The sequence below is a fragment of the Chaetodon trifascialis genome, chromosome 5 (assembly GCF_039877785.1).
Source record: "Chaetodon trifascialis isolate fChaTrf1 chromosome 5, fChaTrf1.hap1, whole genome shotgun sequence".
Classification (NCBI taxonomy): domain Eukaryota; kingdom Metazoa; phylum Chordata; class Actinopteri; order Chaetodontiformes; family Chaetodontidae; genus Chaetodon; species Chaetodon trifascialis.
The window spans coordinates 1,461,019-1,487,549 of record NC_092060.1 but is presented as its reverse complement, the minus strand read 5'-3'; the positions used below and the strand labels follow the sequence as shown (position 1 = coordinate 1,487,549).

The 26,531-nt window shown below is 40.9% G+C and overlaps 1 protein-coding gene across 1 annotated transcript in view; it reads right to left on the bottom strand.

Annotated features, from left to right (window-relative positions):
• LOC139331309 (storkhead-box protein 2-like) overlaps positions 1-24,949 on the bottom strand; it is a 162,086-nt gene extending 137,137 nt beyond the window's left edge. Inside the window, exon 1 of the mRNA XM_070962720.1 lies at positions 23,921-24,949. Coding sequence (XP_070818821.1) covers positions 23,921-24,260 — 340 coding nt within the window. The 5' untranslated portion in view covers positions 24,261-24,949. The remainder of the gene's footprint in view (positions 1-23,920) is intronic.
• Positions 24,950-26,531: the final 1,582 nt, after the last annotated feature.

Genomic DNA, 26,531 nt, shown 5'->3' with positions numbered 1-26,531 from the left:
ACAACTTAAATTCATTTTCAAAGCATCTCCAAAGAACTCATTCTACAGTTAATTCTACACCGTCAACGAGCACTGTCTCAATTTAATCAATTTACCAGAGAGGGGCATCAAACAATTTAGTTGAAACAGATGATCTCATCACTGATGTTTTAGAGATTTCCAGTGATGCTGTAGATGTAGAATCAGAATGAAGAAAACATGCTGATCTTAATGATTGTGCAGCCTCTTGTGGCACAGATATGTGCATCATCTAATGTGACTTAAACAGATGTGACAAGAAGTGTAAACTGTCCAAAAGAGTTGCTTGAGACAACTGTCAACAGTTTGCAACAGTCCACAGCTTCTTTGTTGAGTACTTTGGATGTACCAAATGACAGTGAGGCTGTTCAAGCGTTAATGAAGGAGTTTGAAAGTGCTAAACACTTGTTTGAAAAAACAACACGCTATTTAAAATGCATAAACATTTTACCGAAGAGTTTTCCCTTGTTAAACCACAAGAACTTTTCCTGGGTCTGATACTGCAAGAAAGGATGGTCTAATGAAAAAAAATTTTGGCAGCAGATACATGTCAGAAACTTTAAAGTTTCTATTCCAACATAAGGAAATGCAAGACCTCTTTCTTCAGAATAGGAAAGAGCACTGATAACAAAATGCCGAATTACTGTGACAGGTCTCACTTCTCCTCAAATCTGTTGTTTATCCAGATGCTCTTCAAATACAACCTTACTTTGATGACTTTGAAACGACAAACCCTTTGGGTTCCAAGACAAAAAATACACAAGCTAGGAGCTGTCTACTTTACCTTGAAGAATTTTCCACCACAGTGCAACTCCTCTCTTGCAATATTCACCTTTGTCTTCTGTTTAGCTCAGTTGACATATGGATTTTGACAAGATTTTGCAACCACTTCTGGATGAGTTCAGCTGTCTTGAAAATTCAGGTCTTACAGTGAGAGTGAGAAGAGTGAGAAAGAGTGAGAAGAGGTCAATGGCAAAACAAGCAGTAGGCCTAAGTGAAAAATTCAAGCAAAGGGGGAGCAAGAAACTCTCAGCAGAGAGAAAGCAAGCTGTAATCAATTTTCTGTCCAGAGATGAAAACAGTCATCTTTTAGCAGGGAAGAAAGACACCATTACCAAAAATAAACAGAAGACGAGTTCTAACAAAGCCCCTGATTGAGATCCATGCTCAGTATCAAACAGAAGTGGAACAGCATCTCTCCATGTCTTACCGACAATTTGTCAGAAGAAGGCCTTTTTATATCACAGAACCAAAGACCAGTGATAGAGATACATGTATATGTTTGGAACATGAGCATATCCGGCTATTGGTTAACAAACTCACCAAGAGAGGGCTGTTGAAGACAACCAGCATCTCAGAATTATTGAGTATGATTGTTTGTGACCCTAAAAACAAAGGATGTATGGATTATGTATGCGCAAAGTGCTGCTTTGACGAAGTTGATTTTGCTGAGACTGACTGCACTGACGTTTCTTGGGAACAATGGGAGCAAGTAACTTCAACAAATGGAGAGAAAGTCTTTGCAAATGTTTCAAAACAAACACATACAGGGACAGTCCAGGACTTAAAAGTGCTGTTCCACAAAAAGTTAGAATCTTTAGCCATACATCAATTCAATTGGATCCACCAAACAGAACAGTTTCGTGGCCTAAAACAAAATCTCACAGAGGCTGAAGCTGTGCTTCACATTGATTTTTCAGAAAACCACGCCTGCAAGATGAGTACAGAAATACAAGCTTATCATTTTGGAGGCAGCAGAAAGCAGGCCACAATACACACTGCTGTTCTTTACACAGTCCATGGGACTAAATCCTATGCAACACTATCAAACAGCCTCCGCCATGATGAGCGGGCAGTATGGGCACACCAGGAGCCCATATTGAAAGAGCTTCAGGCAACCTACCCACAGATTAGAGCCCTACATGTAATCAGTGATGGACCTGTTACACAGTACAGGAACAAAGCTAACTTTTTCCTCCTCAGTACTGTGCCTTTCCTTTCTGGGTTCAACCATGTTACATGGAACTATTCAGAAAAGTCCCATGGAAAGGGTGCCTAGGATGGTATTGGTGGTGCTGTAAAGAGAGATGCAGATCTTTATGTTCATCGGGGAGGGGAGATTCCACTGGATTTGTATGAGATGCTGACCAAAAAATCAGGGTCAACTATTACTCATTACTGGGTAAGTGAAGAAAGTATCCAGAAATATGATGAGATGATTCCAGGGAAATTGACGGCTGTGAAGGGAACCTTAAAAATACACAGCCAGTGAAATTAGATTTTAGAGACACCACTGACGATCTCTCAACCACTACTGAGCCATCAAAGACACAACCGCTTCAAGACTTGAGTGGGAAGTTTATTATCGTCACCTATGATGAACTTCCCTATGTAGGCCAGGTCCTTCAGGTTGTGGGAGAGGAAGTACAAGTTACCTCCATGCGGCAGTCAGGAGAAAAGAACTTGTTCCTGTGGCCACAAGTGCCAGACATTATACATTACTACAAGAAAGATGTTCTCTTTGTCATTGCAGAACCTGAGCCAGCAACCTCACGCTATTCTAAGTTGACCAGCCAAGATTGGGCAAAGTTCAAAAAGGCCAGTAGTGAGAAGTACCCCAGTACATATGCCTACACACACACACACACACACACACACACACACACACACGGTTAGATTTTTATCTGTTTACGAAATGAAATGTTTGTATTCATGTTGTTCATGCGAGGATTGGGCAAAGATTGGGCAAAGTTCAAAAAGGCCTGGGTTAGTACATGCACACACACAAACGGTATGTATGTAAATGACAGCGTTATGAAATGAAATGTTTGTGTTCATGTTGTTCATGTTTGAAATGTTAATAAAATTTGGTTTAAATATAAAATTTGCATGGAATTATTTGTTTATTGGTCTCTCTAAATTGATTTTTAATGATGCAAGGTCTTCAGGTCATTTGGCGCGACCACCCATCATGTGGTGCGACCAATATTAACAATAACTATTTTAAATACAAACTAAAATATCTAATTTCTGTAACTGAAACATTAATAACTGATACAAGATGCTTAAGTGAAAGGTATTTTTAAAACATTTTTATCAGTATTATGCAATTTAAAGAAAAAATTAGTCGGTTAACAACATTTAATATAACAACTGTGACATGATAGAGCTAAAATATGAGATCGTTATTTACAAAAACTCAAATGAAATGCAAACACTTTGTTTCTATGCACTTGATGTAACTAACAATTTGTAAAAAAAAAAAAAAAAACAACTATTAATCGAAAGTATTCTTTATTAACCCAGAGGTTTTGGCCGTCAACCTCTTTGGACTGAAGTCCTGCAGCCAGCCTTAACCCATCTGTCTTGGTCAAATAGCCATTGAAAGAGCTACTCCTCGTCTGTTGCTGATGCCGAGGGCCTTTCAGCCCCTAAAGCAGGGCTATTCAATTACTGGGGAACTGGGGCCAGTTCATGAAACTGAGGCCAAATAAGGGGCCAGAAAATTAGTAATCATGGTAACATATGAACAAATTTTAACAACATACTGAAGGAGTTAATATAGAATTTATTTTGTAAGTGCATGGCAACATGTGCATTGTGTTATATTAAGACACATAGGTCCAAGGCACTGTTAATTTCAAATAGCAACATCATGTTCAAAAATCAGAGCCATATCACACATATTTAATATTTCACTAGTTTGACTGACAGGCAAAATCAGAACTCCACCAACAATGATAAAACCAGTGAATAGAACAGCAAATAGAATAGAATTATAGCAACATATCACTGCATGCTATTTTATCAAGGCAAAGTATTTCAAATTGCATCACTCTGTTAAATGAATAAAATTCTAAATAACAGATATGGCACATGGACTGACAGACAAAGTAAACTTCAAATGCACCAACAAATACAAAACAAGACTACATACTATGCTACTGAACAGAATTATACCAACTAACAGTGCATGGTATTTTATCAAGCCAAAATGTTTCAAATTGCATCCAAAACTAATCACTTCATCCAGGTTAGTCCTGCTAAAACATGAGATCCTGAGATGAGATGATCAATTTAACAGTCCCTTAGTTGACCTTGCTTGACAATACCAATGTGAAACTCTTCCTCTGCTCCAACTACTCAGCCAAAAGCAGACACACTGATAAGGAGATTTGGTGAGGGCTTTTCATTCTTATCTGTCCAAAAATTGTACCAGACACCTCAATATTCAGTTCAGCTGAGCCATACCACATGAAGAAAAACATTAAGTGCATAATATGGCATTATGGGGTGAATAACATGTAAACTGCATCACACTGTTCAAAAATGAGTCCTCATTGCTGGCTTGACTAACATGCCTGTTACCTCATCCATCTAATGAGAGAAATGGCATTTTCTTGACTTAGCAAGAGCAGTGAAGTCAGGGGTATATGTTGTCAGAGCAATGCGCAAGCAGTGTTGCAAATGCTGGTCAGTGAGAGATATCCGATTGTGAGTTTTAATGGCATTCATGTGTGAGAATGACGATTCACAAGTGTATGTTGAGCCAAACATTGTAAGGAGAAAAAGTGCAAGACCCCTTGAGAGTGGAAATTTCTCTTGGCTGACTTCATGAGTCCAGAATTTTTCAAAACCTGCCTGCTGCAATGACTGTCGCAAGTCTTCTGATGACTGAATGTCAATGAGTTCCAGTTGTAAAGGTGCCTCGTCCAATGACGTGATCAGCTCCTTTGCTTTCATTGCAAAGTCTGCCTCAATGTTCACACAGAAAGGGTCCTTCACAAATCTCATCACTTCATGGGGGATGCTGAAATCATCAAACCTAGTGGCAAAGTTGTTTTTTAATGAGTCAATAAAGCCTGACATCACTTTTGTGATTTGTAGGCCTGATTTCCTCAATGTGGGGAAGTGGAGCATCTTCCCTGGACAAAGATCAGCTGAGAAAAGTGAGAGCTTCCTTTGAAAAGCATGAAGTCTCTCCACAAGTTGCGTGACTGTTTTATCTCTGCCCTGCAGTTCCATGTTGAGTTGGTTCAAATGATGGAAAATATCGCTCAAAAAGCATACAGCAGCATTAAACTCGTTATTTTCCATCAGAGACAGGAACTTGCCAGCTTTTTTCAGCTTTGAATTCCGGAGAAACACCACAATCTCCTCTCTTAGTTCACAAAATGGTTTCAATGCGTTTCCTTTGCTAAGCCATCTAATGTCATTGTGAATGAGCAAATCTTTGTATTCAGCTGACATGTCAGTCAACAACTTGCGGAAAAGTCGGTGCTGTAAGCTGGAGGTACAACGGATAAAGTTTATAATTGCCATGACGGAGTCCATGGTCTCTTTTAACTCACCACTTAGCTTGGCACACAGGAGGCTTTGGTGGATGAGGCAATGAACCGATCTCAGCTGCGGAGCCGCGGCTGCCATCCTCGCGGCGAGCCCCTGCTCCCTGCCCGCCATCGAGGGCGCACCATCCGTCACCAACATGTTAACGCGCGCCAAATCCAACTTGTTCTCTTCAAAAAATGAAGCAATTTTTGTGAATAAAATCTCACCGGTGGTGTGTCCTTCCATGGGAATTAATCCAAGCAGATCCTCACGAAAGCATTCCCCATCAAAAAATCGCACGTAGAGGCACAGCTGTGCAACATCGCTGTTATCCGTCGATTCGTCCACGGCCAGACAGGCAAGACATCACCTCCGCCTTCCTCAGCTTGTCCAAAAGCGTCTCGGAGACGTCCGATGCAAGGGCCTCCACTCTCCTCATATTTGACGTGTCAGATATTGGAATTAGCTTGATTGAATCGATTATGCTTTTTCGGGTTTTCTCATCTGTAACCACTTCCTCGATGGATGCCAGCATACACTCTTTGACAGTCTCTGAGTCTGTAAACGGCTTTTTCTTTTTGCCTAATATCCATGCCACCCTTAACGATGCAGCCGTTGCTCTCTCCTGATCCGTACAGGCCCGAAACAAGGTGCGACGTCTTTGCTCATAACAAGATGTAAGCCCCGATATCTTCTGGCTCCGAGCAGCAGAGCCCGGTGGGAAAGTAGCATCAAAGTTAGCATGTGTTGTCTAGAAATGCCTTCTCAAGTTGTACTCTTTACACACGGAGAGGCACTCGTTGCAGATTAGACACACAGGCTTCGCACTTACAGCAATAAACACATATTTCTCTGTCCATGCACTGTTGAACTGCCTATTCTCTGAGTCAACTTTTCGTTTTTTTAAAGTAGAGAGAGACATTTTGTCTTGTCAGTCGAGCTCCGTGCTTCGCTTGAAAGAAGAAACAAATTAAGAGCGCCTCCTTTGATTACGGAGTGCATACCGCCACTTACTATACCAGAGACTGCATGAGGCATAGCCATGAGCTGTATATGAAACTACCTGCATGTATTCCCTATAGTCCGCCCAAAGGGCCGGCACAAAATCCCCCGCGGGCCGGGCCCGGCCCGGGGGCCGCCAATTGAATAGCCCGGCCCTAAAGCATCTCTGTCCAACACCAGCTCTCCACCAGCTCTCCACTGCGGTTCGACTTCGTCATTCAAGAAATTAACACTTAATTAGTGTCCTTATTTCCCCTCAAAACTACTTCTCACTATTGCCAAACTCATTCTTTTTATAATATTGCTATAGCTTCTTCATGCAGTTGTTTGTGTTACATCATATTCTCCATACTATTTGTGCTATCATTGATTATTCATATCCATTCTCATTATTGTGTCAAATAAATAATACATTTCATTGAAGTCCTTGTCAGACAGTGTCCTTTTGAGCTGGAAATAGACGATCACTGTATCAAGAGCTTACACTTCAGATGATGAGACTGATCTACCATTAACTCACTATTATTAAATCAGAATGAAAAGGAAAGAATATATAAAATCCTTATTAGCTGAGGAAGGTTGGTGCCCCTTTTTATATTAATGAGTGCAAAAATTAAACTCAGAGGTTTAATGACCTGATCCCCTTACATTGGGCAGGATACTGAACCCCGAAATTGGTCCCAATGCTTCCCAAGAGGGACTTCAAGGACAAAGTGGAGTCTATCTACTATAGCTCCGACCTGAGGCGCACATGGGATGGATTACACTTCATCAGTAAATATAAAGGCAAACACAGTCCATTGCATTGCATCAACATCTTTTACATGCCCGGTGCGATGTAGACAACACAGCGCCTGCCATCAGACCACACATGGGCAGAGAAGCTGCCTCGCTGACCCTAGAGACGGCCAACATGAGATGGACCCCCAAAATGGACCCTCCCCCTGCCCCGAAATCAGAAGCCCCCTGTTTTGTTTTGTTTTTGTTTTTTTATTAAACATTATAATATACATTCTGCATACAGCTGGTACACAATGGCTGAGTGTTTGTTTTGTTTTGTTTTGTTTTCTCAAATGCAGTATCTTTAAATTAAACATGACACTCCAAAAAGGAAGGGGAAAAAAAAGGAAAGGAAAGAAATTGCTCAGCCTTTTACTTTAAATCAAAATAAAGAATGGCTGTGCCTTTTCATGTACATAATTATGCCCAGGACATAGTGGTTATTTAGGCAAGGCAAGGCAAATTTATTTGTATAGCACAATTCATACACTAGGCAATTTAAAGTGCTTTACAGAAGCATAAAAATACATTAAAATCATACATTTCAAAGAAAGAAAGAAAGAGAGAATAGAAAAATAGAATACATTTAAAGGAAAATTAAAAACAGAAGCCAGTTAAAGACAATAATTTAGCATTTAGAATGATTAAAACCATTGAGCAAATATATTTAAGTAAAAGCTGTAGCAAATAATAATGTTTTCAACCCTGATTTAAATGAGCTGACACTTGGTGCAGACCTCAGGTGTGCAGGGAGAATGTTCCACAGGTGAGGAGCATAATAACTGAAAGCTGCTTCACTTTGTTTGGTTCTCATTCTGGGAACACACAATAGACATGTCCCTGATGACCTGAGAGGTCTGGATACTTCATATGGAGTTAATAAATCTAGAATATACTTTGGTCCTAGACCATTTAATGCTTTGTAGACCAACAGTAAGATTTTAAAGTCTATTCTTTGACTCACAGGAAGCCAATGTAGTGATCTGTGGACTGGTGTGATATGGTCCATTTTTCTGGTGTTTGTAAGGACTCGTGCAGCAGCATTTTGAATCAGCTGTAGTTGCCTAATTGATTTTTTGTTTAGGCCAGTAAAGACTCCATTGCAATAGTCCAACCTACTGAAAATGAATGCATGAAAAAGTTTTTCCATGCCTTCTTTGGACAGACATCCCTTAATTCTGGTTATATTTTTCAGGTGGTAGTAGGCTGATTTGGTAATCAGCTTTAAATGGTTGTTAAAATTCAGGTCAGAGTCAATAATTACACCAAGATTTCTGGCTTTATCTGTTGTTGTCAGTGACATGGAGTTAAGGTGAGCTGACCTTTCATTTTTGGGGCCAAAAACAATCACTTCTGTCTTATTTGCATTGAGCTGAAGAAAATTCTGGCACATCCACTCACTGATTTGATGAATACACTCAGTGAAAGTAAGGGACTGCAGTCATGTGATGACACAGAAATATAAAGTTGTGTATCATCTGCGTAAGTATGATAAGAAATATTATGATGCTCCATAATCTGAGCTAGGGGCAACATGTAGATATTAAAAAGAAGTGGTCCGAGAATGGACCCTTGCGGCACCCCACACATCATCCTTTTTCGTTCAGACACATGCTCACCAATTGACACAAAGTAGTCTCTATCTTGTAAATAGGATTTGAACCAGTGTAGTACAGTGCCAGTAAGTCCCACCCACTTTTTCAGTCTGTCAAGAAGTATGTCATGATCAACTGTATCAAAGGCAGCACTGAGATCTAATAATACTAAGACTGAGGTTTTGGAAGCATCATTATTCAGATGTATGTCATTTAAAACTTTGATAAGTACAGTCTCAGTGCTGTGGTGTGGACGAAATCCAGACTGAAATGCATTAAAAAGATTGTTCTGCATCATGAAAGCATGTGTTTGTTGAAAAACAACCCTTTCAATATTTTTTCCTTGAAAAGTAAGATTTGATATTGGCCTGTAGTTGCTTCTTATTGAAGCATCCAGTTTAGTCTTTTTCAGGAGAGGTTTTATTACTGCAGTTAAACTGCTGGGAAACTGACCAGACTGAATTATTTTAGAGAATTATTTATTATCTGCAACACATCTGGAGCTATGCAATTAAAAACATTAATACATTCTACCATGTATTCTGACCGGTTAAACTAAGAGAATTTTATTATGTTACCGGTGTAGCGAATATAGTAAAGTAAAATAAATCTAGACAATTTCCCTGGGGAAATTTTGAAAGAGCCAGTACTGCCGTGTACATTATGATGAGATTCTTCAGAGATTTCAAACAATTAATGCTAAACTAACATTAGCATTTGGAATAACGCATTAAAAAGATCTCAAACACCATCAGAATGCATTTAAGAATCATTTTACCATAGGTTAGCATGTTAACATTAACATGCTAATCATTACCATAGTATCACAACAGCCTGATATCAAAAGTCAAACCTGTCTGCACCAACAAGTTCATCGGACCTCATGTTAGCATTAGCTACAATGCTAACAGCCGCTAATGCTAAGCTAACATTAGCATGTCAAATAACACATTGAAAAAATCTCAAACACCATTAGAATGCACAGAATCATTTTACCATAGGTTAGCATGTTAGCATTAAAATCAAACCCGCACCAGCAAGTTCATAGGACCTCATGTTAGCATTAGCCGCTGTTAGCCTGAGGACCGGAATTGAGAAACATTGAGTTAAGCAAGACTAGGGTTTTTTTTCACGATGTTCATCTCAGATAAAATCTGACATAATTTTATGTACTCTATCCAGTTTTCCCAAATCCTTTTAAATCTACCCACCTCCAGTCTCATAAAAAAAGTTAGCTTCTCCATCACATATATATTGTGTATTATCTCAACCCAGTCCTCAACCTTAGGTACCTCATTCTTCATCCATTTTCTGGTAATTACTTTTTTGCTTGTAATCAGCATTATCCTATAAATATGTTTGCCCCCAAATCTTTTAAAGTTTATGTCCAGTTTCCCCAGGTACAATACCTCAAATCTATGTGGAAGGTCTACCTTCAGTACTTTATCCATACACTTCTTAAGCTCTTGCCAGTAGCTGCCAATGGAAGGACAAGCCCAGAACATGTGGGAGTGGACATCTTTTTCAGCTCCACATAATCTCCAACACTTTGTGTCATAATACTTTGTCTGTGCTGGTGATCTGAAGAATCTTATGATGTTCTCCCACCCGTGTTCTCTCCATGAAAAGGAGCAAGTTGTTCTCCACTGCTGCTCATTTATCTCTTCCCATTCATCCACTGATATGACAATATTTGCCTCCCTCTCTCACCTCTTTTTTATATACACCGTGTCAATTCTCTTAAAGTCTTACACTCCCTTATATAATTTGGAAATTAGCTTTTTCCCCAGTCTTGATTCATATGCTGAAATGAACATCTTAATGACTTCTGACCCCCTCCCCTCACTGGTTCCCCTTATTGTTTGCTCTAAATAATGCCTTAAATGCACATACCTACAGATGCAGCAGCCTCGAAATTCCCCTCCAAGCCAGAGGCCATCCAGCTCCCAGCCGGCTGCCAGCCAGCTACCAACAATGATTTTTTTGTGATTGTTGCGATCAAAAAAAACAAACTCATGTAAAAAAGTTGTATATAATCACTTCCTATATGATAATAACCATACTTCACATTACAGAACCAGTCAAAAAGATTCAGTTCCCATCTTAAAAAAAAAAGTTTTAACTTGAGAATGAGAAGCATCAGCTCAAAGTTACGAGATCATGTGGCGGAGATTTGGCACAGTTGGTAGAGCGTCCGCCCCATGTATGAAGTAGCAGCTACGGGTTCGATTCCCTCTTTCAGCCCTTTGCTGCACGTCATCTTCCCTCTCCTGAACCACTTTTATGGCTGTTCCTCAGCTGTCTGATACACTAAAGGCCAAAAAGCCCAAAACATAACTTCGAAAAAAAAAAAGTTACAAAATCATTCCTGAGTCATAAAATTGATGAAGCTTTACAAAACAGCCTGTGACTCCAAGAATAAACAGGCTCCATCTGTTTACATAGAGTTTGCTTTTGATAATTATCAACAAAAATGATGACCTAATTTTACTGAGGAGCAGAGCACGTCATCTGGAGATTCCAGGGCTCGCCTATGTTTTCCGCAACAGGCGCGCGGCTCTCTGCAAAAATAGACCAGGAAGCGGCCAGTAGACAGTCATATTAGTATTGGTTGAATATGCGCTAATTTTTGCGATCGCAAGATTTCCTGGTCGGACTGATAATATACATTTTGATGCATGAGGGAGGTGGGAAAGTTGGCTTATCCATAAATGTAATTAAGTGTAATGGAAACATTTAGTGAAGTCTATAAAGTAGCCAGCGACACAATATTAATATCTGTGGCACAAATTGATTTTTAATTATTGGAGGTACGCGCTCCCCTCAGCCCTCCACCTATTTTACTGGCCATAGCTAGTCTGTAGGACAGTGGGGGCTGGGAGCCTGTTTGGCTGGCGACCATCCATTGAATTAGAACAAAGGATACACTGTAATGCAAATAATGACTTTTCAGCCAACAACGCGGCCAGCTCGACACTACACATACCTGACAGAGTGACAGACAGGAGAACATCATGATGCCCGTGGTGATGATGCGCAATGTGAACTAAAGGTTTACTCAGCTCTGAAATGTGCCGGGAGTTAATCGCTTCAAATGCACAAATGCAGTGAAGTTCACTAACCACCAACAGTTTATAGAATATCAGTAGCCATTAGAGCAGCTCTCTAATAATTAAAATAGATGTCACACTGTGCGGAAGAGCTTAATAAGTTAACAAGAGATTTGGCCATGACAGCTGAAACAATGAAACAATTGGATTTATAATTTATCCAAAATCGGGGTGAAATATTGCATGCCACGGATTAGATAGATACAGAAATCATCATCTGAGAAATACTCATGATACTGATTTCACTGTTTATTGGCCGTTTTCATGTGTGTGTGTGTTAACTGATTGGCCAATAAAAACAAGTAGATTGGCCCATCTACATCGGCCCATTGGCCCTTTATGCCCCACAACATTGTTTTTTTTCATTGGTCTGATTGGCCCATTAGGATTATTCATGATTGAATGTAGGTGTCGGGGGATGAGGCTCGCTGGCTGCGGAGGGAGAGTTGATGTTGTAGTCAGAACCTGTCTGCCTGGTCTAAACATGATGAAGTCATGTTGAACATTTCCGTTTCCCAAAAAAACATTTATTTGAGGTGCAGCGGCACATCAAACACGCGTGCACAACGCCTGACGTAAAAAAATGCATCCTTGGTGTGCTTCTGAGTACTATGTTTACCTGCGACTACAACTTTTTTTTTAATAGTTACTGTTTATATTCATTGCGTGAACAGTCTGAAATAAGAGACAGAGACACAGAGAGGAGGACACAGACAGTCACACAGACAGTGTGATGAAAAAGATCAGTGATAATTAACAACAGTATATTAAGCCTATGATGTTGAACATCGCAGTGCGCAGTGCGAGCCGTCTGCAGTGCTCCGCAGCCGCCTGTGAAGGCAAACGAAATCTGGAACCTTTCAGCTTAATGACATGACTTTGAAAGCACCAAGTGACTTGTTTTAACGAATTTCGTTAGATTAAAATATGTAGAACTGTAAAATATCACTTCCATGAGGCTGTTCAGTCAGACATTAACAGATCCCAGGCTGAAATTGGCATTTCATCCTCCCGTCCCTCCCTCTTCAGCGCACTGTAAATGATTTCTGTCCAGTAATATACAGTACACACACATACAGGACTCTGCGTATTGCTGGTCACCGCATCAAATAGCGACCCGCAAATCTAAAATGCGCTACAAACAGGAAACCCACCAACTGAAAAGCAGAGTGGCTCCGCGAATCAGGCAGAGTATTAAACATTTAACTGTTTAGCAGTTCAGAATGCTAGAAAAACGCGACGCACAACTTCTGTTATTCATGATTAATTTTCTGGGCACAAATCACTCAGCACGCGGAGATGCGCTGGGAGCCTCTCCAAAGGTGGAGAGAGATGTGGAGGAAAAGGCAGGATGGGCAGATGAGCAGATCCAAGAAGTTTGTGAACGAGCACTACAATAATGTGAATGATTAAGCATAATTATATTTAAAAAACTGCACAGGGTGCTCTACTAGACAAGCAGTTTTTCTTACAGCAGTGGAGGCTATGTGCAGATCTAATGAACGACTCAGCAAAGCTGACACGGTAACCAATTATAATGACTGCTCCTCCTGGTGGACTGATCGAGCGAGTGCATGTAGTTTCCGCAAATGGAGCTTAGGGGCATTACGAGTTGGCCCCGCGCCAATGACGTCACCGCGGGGGATCTCATTACAGTCACGAACCCGCCTACTGCAGAGCAGGGACCGGTCACGGACCCGCCAGGGCCCCAGCACGAGATTAGGGGAATTTCGAGGCCGCTACATCTGTGTATTGATCCAGATTCGTTCGACTATATTGTTCTTTTACCTCTTGAAAACTTTTAATCTCCTTCTTTCTCAAGAGCTCCAAGAATATCGCAGATCCCCTTTCCCAATTTTTAAAACTCTTATCTGTTCAATTCGTTATGAATTCGGAATCATACCCAATCCATCTTAATAGTCTACTTTGTATTCTCAAGTCATGTTTCGCAATTACTTCAAACCAAAGCTTCAGTGATATATCCAACCAAGGGTTTGTTCCTTCCCTGATTTGTTTTCTCAAGTTGTTGTCCCCTATTATAGCCTGTATGGGAACCCCATCTGTTGTGCTAGTCTCAATTTCTTTCCATCTTGGTGAGTAGGAAGGATTGTATACATTCAGCAATATTTTTTTTGTGCAGCATGAAAATAGCTCCTCATGCATGGAAGTGCTAGCTCTCCTTTGTTTTTAGGGGGGGGCCCTGTTTAAATGATCTCTGCCCTGTCACACTGACATCAGTCATCATGAAGTGCTTTAAGCAACAAGCCAAAACTCACATCTACTCCTCCCTTCCTGACACCCTAGACCCTGTTCAATTTACATACATATCAAAGTCATGCATGATGGCATCATTTTGGTGACACACACTGTCAATCTGGACAAAGGGAATACTTATGTGACAATACTTTTCACTGATTACACCTCTGCATTCAAGACCATCATTCCCTCAAAAGTTGTCTCTAAGCTCATTGATCTCAATCAACTGGAGCACTTTCAGATTCCCAAGTTCCTGACAGGCAAAACCTAGGTGCTGAGAATTGGCAGTCACACCTCCTCCTCGCTGATCCTCAGCACAGGCACACTACAGGGTTGTGTATTCAGTGCCCTCTTGTACTCCTAGTTTACTCATGAGTATGTTGCAAAGCACAGGTCCAACACCATCATTAAGTTTGCTGACAACACAATCTCAACACAATCTCAACAATGATGAAGCAGCCTACGGAGAGGAGATGGAAGCGCTAATGAGCTGGTGCCAGGACAACAACTTCTCTCTCAACTTCAGTAAACCAAGGGAAATGATTGTGGACTAAAGGAGACAGCAGGGATGCGGACACCTCCCCGTCCACATCGGTGATGCTGAGGTTGAAAGGGTTAGCAGCTTCAAGTTCCATCCCAAAGCAATCTCAAGTAAGAGATTTTTATTTGGACAGGGACAGTTAATGCTAGTGTGTTTATGAAGGCTTCATTGTTGTATACGCCTTACTGTATTGTGAAATCAACAGACCACTAAGAACCGCTGTTACTGTTTGAGGTACCGCAATCATTGTATTTACTGCTTGTTTCTGTGTGCTCAGCACGTTATATTGACTCAGACTTCAGGCTTTGTTGTGTCTTCTGTGAATTTCTACTGCCGTGGTACAGCCAGTAAGCTGCACTCAATTAGTTAAAAGACCAGAGTCACAGCTGGTGGACTCTGAACTGAGTTTGCCTGCCAGGTTCCTGCATGACAAAGAGACAGTTATTCTGTCTTTCCATGGCAATTAAGATCTCTTCTTGCATCACTTCGTGCGCCTCTCTCTCTCTCCTTTACTACGTCACATACGCACACATCCACCTGCCTTTGCAGGTGTTCAAACACACCTTAAAAGGTGCAGATAGCAGTAGTACAACTCAGACATCCTCTACTGTGCTTATTGCATCTTTGTTAGGTCTTGAAACACCCATGATGTAACCACTGACATAACCACTCATGTGGCAATCTTGCCCCCATCTCAATATTTGTGCATATGCGTTGTGGTAACGGCTGGTTGTGAGAGTCAGTCGGATTCCAGCCTTCACTGATCAGCTGATAAGTGTAACATGGTAATTCACACATTGACATTTCAAGTGAACAGCCCTTTTGAGATTGGTTCCACTGTTTAGTTATTGGTTCCTAATCTCAGGGTGGTGCACTGTTATTATTAATTCATATTTCTAATTTAATTGACATTACAACAGTTACTGATAAATAACTATCCTGCTTATAACCACAACAAGACTTCTCACTCTTAAAACACTGCACTGCAGTCTGCACTGGTTACATAGGAATGCACTGTTTAACAGAATGTACTAGGACAACTACTGCTGCCTGCACACACTCATTATTGTACGCTAACAAACTGCTTTCTGGTACAGCCAAATATTTTAATTTGACTCATCACTTCAGAGCACCTGCTGCCATTTTTCTGTACCCCAATGCCTATGTTGTTGTGCATAGCTGAGTCGCTGGGCTTTGTTTCCATGTCGGAGGTATGGCTTTTTGGCTGGAACTCTTCCATGAAGACCACTTCTGACCCAACATCTCAAACCAGAAGATGGGTGTACCTGGGTCCCACTGGCTTCTGTCAGTTCTGAGCTGATGGCACTGCTGGACATCTTCCAATTTGAAGGGAAATAAGCTTCATGTGTTTTTCATCTGCTGCACTGTTTCCTTGGCCAACCATTGCATCTACAATCCTCAACGTTGCCCGTTTCTTTGTGCTTCTTCAAAAGAGCTTAAACAGCACATCTTAAAACACCAGTCTGCTTTCAAATCTTTGTCTGGGAGAGACCTTGCTGATGCAGTATAACTACCTTGTGTCTTGTTGCTGTGCTCAGTCTTGCCATGGTTTGTGATGTGTGACATGAAACTGTCTTCCAAAACCTCACCTTGATAGCAGAGTTAGGCTGTTCGTCAACCAGTTTTAAGCCCCCAACACAGCTGTTTCTGTTACAGTTAATGACTGTGTTTCAACCTACATGTGAAATTGATGATCATTAACACCTGTATGGTATAATTGGTTGATTATGCACCTGACTAGAATCCTACAAAATCCCTGACGTTGTGCAAGTGTACCTATAACAACTGATGTAACACCAAATATGATTTAGGATTTTTTTTGGTCGCTCACTTGTTTTTTCTCTTGTTTTTGTTTGCTCACACAAACAATTATTTATATTTTTGAAAGCATTCTTAAATCACAGCATTTTTTCACACCTGGACTGTTTGTATAGCGCTTTTCGAGTCTGAAGACTACTCAAAGAGCTTTTTTGACTACAAAAGAAGTCTGCATTCACCCATTCACACACACATTCACACAGTAGCTAAGCCACCTGCTCATTATGAGCGTTATCTATTCACAAACCGATGGCACAGAATCGAGGGTTCAGTATCTTGCCCAGGCATACTTCAGCATGTGGACTGCTGAGGCCAGGGATCGAAGCACTGACCTTCTGATAGGTAGACTCCTCTGTGCTCGCTAAAGTCAGCTTTGGATTTCCACAGGGTTCTGTGCTTGGACCAATTCTATTCACCTTATATATGCTTCTTTTAGGTAAGATTATCAGGAAGCACTCAATAAATATTCATTGCTATGAAGATGATACCCAGCTATATCAATGAAGCCAGAAGAAACCAGTCAGTTAACTAGACTACAAGCATGTCTTCAGGACATAAAGACCTGGATGACCTGCAATTTTCTGATGCTAAACTCAGACAAAACTGAAGTTATAGTAGTAGGCCCTAAACATCTCAGAAAGTAGCTTTCTGATGACATAGCAGCTATGGATGGCATTGCGCTGGCCTCCAGCACCACTGTAAAGAATCTGGGAGTTATCTTTGACCAAGACATGTCCTTTCACTCCCATGTAAAACAAATTTCAAAGACAGCCTTTTTTCACCTACGTAATATCGCAAGAATCAGGCATATTTTGTCTCAAAATGATGCAGGAAAACTAGTCCATGCATTCGTAACTTCCAGGCTGGATTATTGCAATCAGGCTGCCCAAATTCGTTGCTGAATATTCTTCAGTTGCTCCAGAACGCTGCAGCACGTGTCCTGACAAAAACCAGGAAGAAAGATCATATTTCTCCAATACTAGCCACTCTGCACTGGCTCCCTGTAAAGTTTAGAATAGAGTTTAAAATTCTCCTCCTTACTTACAAAGCCATAAATGGCCAGGCACCTTCTTATCTTAAAGAGCTCATAGTACCTTATTACCCTACTCGAACACTGCGTTCCCAGAATGCAGGTCTACTTATGGTTCCTAAAGTCTCAAAAAGCAGAACAGGAGTCAGAGCATTTAGCTATCAAGCTCCTCTCCTGTAGAACCATCTTCCAGTCTTTGTCCGGGAGGCAGACACTGTATCTACATTTAAGAGTAGGCTTAAAACTTTCCTTTTTGATAAAGCTTATAGTTAGGGCTGGCTTAGGCTGGTCCTGGACCAGCCCGTAGTTATGCTGCTATAGGATTAGACTGTCGGGGGACCTCCAAAGATACACAGAGCTCCTCTGTCCTTCTGTCCCTCTCCATCCGCACGCTCTCATGTCCTACTATGACGTGTTACTAACTTAGCTCCTTCCACGGAGTCTCTGTGCTTTGTCGTCTCGCAGGTTCCCATGGACAGTGGCTGAATCTGGATTGTGGATTGCAGCTGCGTCTCCTGCCTTGGCCCTGCCTGACATCCACTGCAACTGCTACTACTGTTATTACATCCACTGTCACTGTTACTGTGACTGCATGTCTGTCTGTCTGTCTGTCTGTCTGTCTGTCTGTCTCTCTCTCTCTCTCTCTCTCTCTGTCTCTCTCTCTCTCTCTGACTGCATTTCTGTCTGTCTCTCTCTGTCTGTCTCACTCTCTCTCTCTTGCTCTCCCTCTCTCACCCAACCGGTCGAGGCAGATGGCCGCCCACCCAGAGCCTGGTTCTGCCTGAGTTTTCTGCCTGTTAAAAGGAAGTTTTTCCTCGCCACTGTCGCCAAGTGCTTGCTCATGAGGGAATTGTTGGTTTTCTGTAGATAAAAGAGCTCGGTCTGTACCAGCTCTATATGGAAAGTGTCCTGAGACAACTTTTGTTGTGATTTGGCGCTATACAAATAAAACTGAATTGAAAAAATTGAATTAAATTGAATAGATGACTGCTCTACCTCCTGAGCCAGAGGTGGTGAGAGGCAGCTGTGGCAGTTGAACTATGGTATAAAAACGCTGCGACACACCTCACTTGACCAAGCACACGGCTGGTGCAGCCTACATTCAAATCTGTTTCTGAAGCAAGGTTGAAAGTGTTTGTTTATGTGTGGGGACAGTCTGGCCTCTCTCACTGCTAAATCCATATTTTGTGGAAATATAATACCGTGATGATCCTTGTTATTCTTCATGTCAATTTCCCTCTCCAAAACAGCAGATTTCAAAACTTCAACTATGTTGAGTCCACTGTGTGGAAAAGAAGCTGCGTCTGTTGGACAAAACTTTTAATTTCCTATTTGCTGGTCATAACTAGCTGTGGCTTTAATAAAGTTCTGAGTAGCTCGTGAAGGCCACATATCTGTGGTTAAGATGCACTCTGCTTCTTTGAGACTCATATCACTTTAGCTTTCGTCCCTTGATACAGAGCTGCTATCACTGCGCGACTAAAATATGGCCTTGGTGGAATTGCAGTGTTTCCTCTACATTCATTTAGGAGTGGCGGGCTGCCATTCCTAAATCCTAGCTGCTGCTCCTTCAAATTTATTTATTTTTTCTTTTTTTTTTAATTGTCGCAAATACACCACCGCCGCATGTCTCCACCTTCACAGCAGAGTCCGATGTCAGTTACTAGCCAGAGCACGGCCTTGAAAGTGACATCACGTCAAGCACCCAGGCACCAGGTCAGAGAGTCAGAAGAGCGTTGTCTTGGAAAATAGGGCAGCGACTTACCAGAGAAAAGGTAGACTTATTAGCTCTTAGTAGCTTAAGTTAGTAGCTTAAGTTAATTGAGCCCGGTGCGAACTCAGTGTCGCTAACGTGAGTAAACTAATTGATAGCATTAAGCTAATATCTACACAGCATGATGTAACTGCTTACTAGGGCTGGGCGATATGGCTGATAACTGTATCACGATATGTGTTTTATATCGGTCGATAGCAATAATTATTGATATTTTTTATGACCTATTTAAATAAGGACCAGGAGAAAAATACATTCAATTTAGACATTTTTATTTTTTAAAATTTAACCTTCCTCTGATTATAATCCCTTCAGCTATCAAGGCAGAAAGGAAAGGAAACCTGAGGACTTTTTTTCTGCAGGTTTAGTGCCAGGAAGTTCACAAGCTGATTCACCTTCTGGTGAATAAAATGTTTTCAAATATGTGCAGTGTTTTGTAAACATAGCAGAAACTGAGGTAGACTTGACATCTGTAACATACAAACAAACAAACATGATAGACAGCACAGTAAGACTGACTGAACTATAAAACCAGCCTAGACATATGAATAGCTTTAGTCACTCTTCTTACTCTAAACATACATGAACTACTCAATTATACTTTTAATTGCAAGTGTGAAAGAAAAAAAAAAACATGTGTAAGAGATTTTTACAAACTGGCTTCTCCACAGTGCTCAGCGGAAGCATGTCTTTAGCTATATGATATGCCACTGTCTCCGTTATGTCTTTGTGCCTTTTAGATGATTTGTCATAAGGCACTGAAGTAGAGTAACTCTGCATGGTGGTCTACTGCTTGTGCGGTGGTGCTGCGGTTGCAGATGTTGTTGGACTTCGACGAATATGGATGTGCTCCAAAGAGTGAGCGCGGCTAAGGTGGTTAAACAAGTTTTTGGTATTACCGGTCTTGGTGGGGACAACAGTCTTGCATAAGTTACAGACCACATTGGCCTGACGGTCCGACTTATAAAATCCCAAAAACTGCCATACTGGCGAGCTGACTTTCCCTGTTTTATCGACAACTTCTTTGCTTGCCGCAGCACTCACCTTCTATTTCTCATCTCACTCCTCGTGAAGAATCAAACGCAAGACAACGAGTTGGCACAAGCGAACTTGATACCGTTACATGAATGGCATGTTAGCGTGTCATTCCCACTGATCAGTGATTACTCCCTACGTTGCTCGGTTACCTGAGAGCAAGTGCCTTTGTTCATGCAACCAACCTTACTTTGCAACTTCTGGTTTCTTCCGACGAAAAAAAATTATCAAATGTTTTATCGAATGTATTTTTTTATTGATGTTAATTACGTGTCTATCGCGACACATATCGTTATCGTTTTATCGCCCAGCCCTACTGCTGACTGCATTTTCAGATGAACTTGTTCAAATATTTCTCTAAGAAGAGAAAGACAGCTAATGAAGATGACGCTAGTCAGTAGTGATGTGTCGGTCGCAAATGAAACGGCTTTTAGAAGTGAACGTTAGGAGCGGAGCCGCTTTGAGTTTTTTTCTTTTTCCCTCGACTTTTTTTTCCGTTCAAGCCGCACATGATTGGTCAACTACACGATGTGTGGTCGAGGGGACGAGGGGAAGGAGCGAGGGTTACAGACACAGCGTACGCGCACACACGCAGGCACACACACACACAGACACATTCAGCCTTTAAAAAGCAATTTTCAACTGGCCATTCAATAAATAGGTTGTAAAAATAAAATCTGCAGTCAAGTGTCATTTGTTTACGCCGCCATGGCTCACCGGAGAGCCTGCCCCTGCTGCTGAAAAAAATCCTAGAGGAAGAGCTCTACAAGTCGATGGAGTATCCTCAACCTCTTTCTCATTATCGGGACGTTCATTTTCTCATTGGATTTATTTTTAGCAGCACTTGGTTTGCATGCAAAGGATGACAGGTATCTGTCTTCTTGACTACTATGGTTGCGCCCTCTGCTGTTAAAACAAAAACAATACAATTTTTGACGAGGAAACATCCCATGACAGCATCAAGCCATACTTCTATAACGAGATCACTTGATTCAGTGTATCGTTAGATCCCTATTTTATGTTAAATCTGAACAAAAAAATGCTGTGCACAGTGTTAGGGTTAGACTAATTCATAAATAAAGGGCATTTTTTTAACATAACCTTTCTTTCTTCTTTTCTAATATTGCAATAAATATATTGTAGACTTTTTAAATGAGGTATTATCATACTGTGAGTTTTTGGTATCATTACATACCTAACAAAATAACATAACATAATTAGTGTGTGTGTGTGTGTGTGTGTGTGTGTGTGTGTGTGTGTGTGTGTGTGTGTGTGTGTGTACACATTTAATACCAACATTTATTTTTATTTAACATTTGTGGCTCAGGAGGTAGAGCAGTCATCCACAAATCAAGAGGTCGGTGGTTCGATCTCTGGCCTTGGCAGTCCACATGCCAAAGTATCCTTGGGCAAGATACTGAACCCCAAAAAATACGCTCTACCCAGGTGCCACTCCTTACCTCAGCCAGAGTATTTCCAGTAAGTGAGAACACATCTGACATGGGCAAATATGATTTGTCAAAAGACAATGCCTCAGCAATAGGGTTGTCAACAAATATTCTACATTTAAATTTCAATTTGAATCATAAAAAATGCATACATTCGATTGTAAAAATTAATATTTTATTGTGGAAAAAATGCAGTGGCCATGATGGACAGCTGTAACAAAAACAGAGTTTCTGTTATCATATACATATACATATATATATATATGTATGTGTGTGTGTGTGTGTGTGTGTATATATATATATATGTGTGTGTGTGTGTGTGTGTGTGTGTGTGTGTGTATATATATATATGTGTGTGTGTGTGAACCTGTAGTTTTTTATAAGCTGTGGCCACTGCTAGTAATGTAACAAAAACTACGGGATCCGATTGTAAACCGGAAACAAAACAATAGACACGCCCCACGCATGTTTTGGTCTTGCCTGCTCGCTAGCTGTGAAAGTGTAGGCGGATGACAAGCGCAAAACAAGGATGCGAACAAGATTCTGAATAGAAAGTTCAGTTTCAAAAAGTTGCCAGATGGGTCGACTGACAAGACCAAAGTTTGTACAGAGGCATATGGATACCGCAACTAAAAACAAGCTTACTGCTGCCATAGCCAAGTAATGTTCATTCTTTCTGGAGAGAAATAAGAGGCTGCGTTGATAAGCCTCTGGTGAATGAACAGAAGAGCATTATAGTCTGACTGCTTGTATGTTCAGAGGAAACTTAAGAAAGGAAAGTTTAAGGCATGGTTTAACTGCACTATAGGCTGAATCCTAGTTTACAATGATGTGCACTTTGTAACTTTATCTTGTATCACCCTGTTTTGATCCCTTAGAAAGGGTTGTTGAAGGGACTTTTTTGTAACCAAGTATTTATTTTTTTGTCATCTGTTTATTGACATTGTTGAAATGTGTGAGATTTGATTAATTCAAATGTGAATGACTGCTCAAAGTGAGAATGTTAGTGTGAAATATAACACTACACATTGTTTTCAATAAAAAACATTTGCACAAAGCAAGCCTATCCACTTTTCCATGTTGATAACAGTATTAAAATGATAATTAATGGGACATTTAGAATAGATAAAAATGTGCGATTAATTTGCAATTAATCGTGAGTTAACTATGACATTTATGCGATTAATCGCGATTAAATATTTTAATCGATTGACAGCACTAATATATACACACACACACACATTTTCATTTTATTTTTTTACCAGACATTTCTTGTTAAAATCTCTCCTTAGTGATGATTGTTGGAACAGCGGAGAGATGAACCAAGAGGATTTTGGTGAGTTTTTGAAGTGTATTTTACACTGATAAAATCACTGCTTCTGTGAATGGAGCTATGTCAAGTGCCATTTAGCGGCTGTTTCTGGTTAAGCACAACTTACTTTTGAACAAAAAGATATCTCTGTCGGGGTCCTTTCAATAATGTTGTCAGATACCTATAACAATCTAAGCCTGGTAGTGCCAAAAACAAACACTTTTAGTTGAGGTGTGGACATGGATGTACATGGACAGTTTGCATACGCCCAGAGGGATTCAACTGCAGCACATTTTGTGTGTGCAGCTCTCTCATACCAGAAAACCTTGTTGTCTCCATCAGTCACTTTTCACAAAACATGGGAAAACCAGGTCCATAATAAGCCCTCTTTACAGCTTTGTGACAACGCACTTTCCAGCTATCCAAGGTGGTTTTCTTTAGTTTTAACTTAAAAAAAGTGATTTTAGGCCTTTTTCATCTCCTCCTACACTGACAATTAGTATAATATTGTCAAAGGAATTACTACTTAGTTAGATGTCTTATTCTCTGTGACTTAAAAGTGCAAGAGAAATTCAATTTCAACTTCTGCATTAGATCATTTAATGACCACAAGCAGTGTAGTTCTGAACTTTTAGAGGCACAAGAGGAGAAAAAAAGATGTATGAAAACACTAACTAAACCACCACAGTGAATGACGAGCTACGATGATAGTGAGGATGATGGGCAACACAGATGTCGAAGTGCTGAATGTAGGAAGTCATCTGGTATAATATCAATGAAAACGTGCCTACAAACATATGAAAATTAGTCAGCCTAAACCTTGGCAGACAGGGGTAGGTGTAGAGGCCTTACCCAAATATTTGATGGTGAATCCCCGTGGCGGATTGAGGGACCTCCGCATCCATCCCTCCCGCAGTACCTCCAGATGGTCCTCCTTCCCCTGTATCAATAACACGTGTTCGTCTATCCATCCTAGGAAAAAGGTCTCGGACACTGCCTCGGTAATCCGCTGGTTCCACACATGTTGCTGGGTATTTTCTGCTTTAAAATCGGCAAAAATCTCATAGCCGGTGTGGTGTCTCGGCAGCTCGTCGCTCTCTGATACCCCGACCGCCCCCAACGCTTCCCCAGCCACAACCCTGGACAGCACTATAGCCAGGGAATGGGGAGCTATCTGCAGGAAAGACTCCATTGTAGCGTCGGCCTTCTAGCTGACTATAGAATGCAACATTATCATGCGTTTACCTTTCTGACACACTGTCAGACTTCATAGGAAACAGTCCATATTAGCTGGCAGGGTGTCTAGCTACAACATACACTCTGCATCAGCCGCATTCACTTCAACTGTAACGTTATTTCTGTGAAGCTAGCCTGCTAGCTCCTGTTAGCTTCCCAGCCTTACATGAAACCCATTCCGACGCCTTCAAGGTACGGCTTTCTCCAGACGTAATATGTCGCCCTGTAACCGAACCCAGTATTTACTGATGATTCATGTCGATCGCTGTCCACCAGACAAGACAGATGACATTCTTGATTTTCAGTGTTACTTAAATGTCGTTGTTACGTTAGGTATCAAGCAAGCTGGATGCTAGCGTGTTAATGAGTTCACCCAGGCAACAGATGCGGCGACCGCCGCCCCCTCTTTCATCGTCGATACGTAGCAACTGGGTCTCGTGGGACGCCTATAGCTTTTTTGCCAGCCTTTACGATTGACAAGCAGGCAAGATTGTTCCAACCGCCGGTCAGCGATGTGAAGTCTGGAGCCTGACACTCTCCGGTGCGATGCGCTACAACGCAGCTGGAAGCAGGATTAGCAGAAGTACAGCCATGGTAGGCATCGTTACCGAGCTGTGTTAAGGGAGCGTTAACAAGCCTGAAAATATCAACTTCCGCCGAAGTTTTCAAATTAAGACTTACAAGGCAGCGACAAGCCGTTTGGTAACAAATACCTTTAGCAAGTCCACACATGTAGTCATCAGGGAGAAGATCTTTATTTAAGTGCAGTGAAACATATAGAACTTGGTTCTCATCATAGCCGCATTTACCCACGCTGGTCTTGATGACAAAAATGAGCCGTGATGGCACAGGCAGAAGCACTACTTCCTCCTGGACCATCGAGGTGAAAGACGTCTTTTTCAGGATGAAGCACAGATGGTACACCTATACTCAAGTACTTCCAAGCGGTGATACTGATCTATGTCAGAAAAGGAATGTAGCTTTAAAGTCTGTCAATATAAATATTCAGTCGTCTCCATCCTGAGACATTTCCCTGCTGAAAAAAACAGCTTCAGCCAGTTTCAAACAGCACGAGATATCTAAAAAAAAAAAAAAAAAAAAGTATTGTATTAACAAAATCCATTAAATAATGAGAAAGTTGAGTGTCAGTTTCATATTTACTGCAAACAATAACATATCAACATTTAGCGCCCCCTATGGGCCAGCCTATATAGTATATAGTATTATACACTTTGTGTTAACATTTTGTCTGTGATGTCAATAAAGACTTTCTGAATAAAATGATTGCATTTAGATGCAATGCATCTGCCCGTTTGTTATGTACGCAAATCTTTTTTTTTTTTTACTCTCAGTACCTAAATTCCAATCATTTTTACACACAACGGAATTATTACATTAAAATATTTTTGAAAGTTTTGAGGGGTTTGTCTTCCAGCCAAATTGTGTTGTTGGGATGCATTGTCACCAAAAATTGTCTGTATTATGCACTGGAACTATGCAGAATGTTTTTCTACAAATTACAGTACTCACCCTTGATCAGAATTAACTATTCCTTTTGTTATTTAGATTCTATTTCATTCTCTATTCGAATAGTGTTTAAAGACCAGGGGTCATTTCTTTAATGCCTTTAATGACCTGATGTGAAGAAAGATTGCATCTTAGGATAGGGTTGTTAAGGGCACTGGGAAACCTTAAAGATGCTTGTTTTGAATAGTGTTTGAGTGACAGATGAAGCCCTTAAAAACCGTCCATCTTAAGCAGCTTGACCAGCTTACCATACAAGCTTTGATGGTCAGTCCAGCCAGCTTGCTGGCCATCCAGCTGGTCCAGCTCGACAACCAGCTTGACCAACTAACACCAGCTTTGGTGACCAGCTAACCAAGCTGGCCACCTGTACTGATGGACCAGCAACACCAGCCTGACCAGCTTGTCCAACCTGGTAAACCAGCTAAACTTGCCTAAAACCAGCTAAGACCTGCCTGGACGTGCTACCAGCTTTAGCTGGTTTAAGCTGTTTTTTTTCAGCAGGGTTTGAGCAAAAAACTGCTTTCCAGACTCATTGTAATATATACTTTGACAGGGTTGATATTTTAATCAGCTCCATATACTCTACAGTCTATTTGTCTAAATGTGGGAACTCTGTGACATCTCTGATCAAGGATGTCGCTCTGTGGGACCTTTGCACATTTAGTTTGAACACACAAAAAGAACAACCTACTGTGGTTGG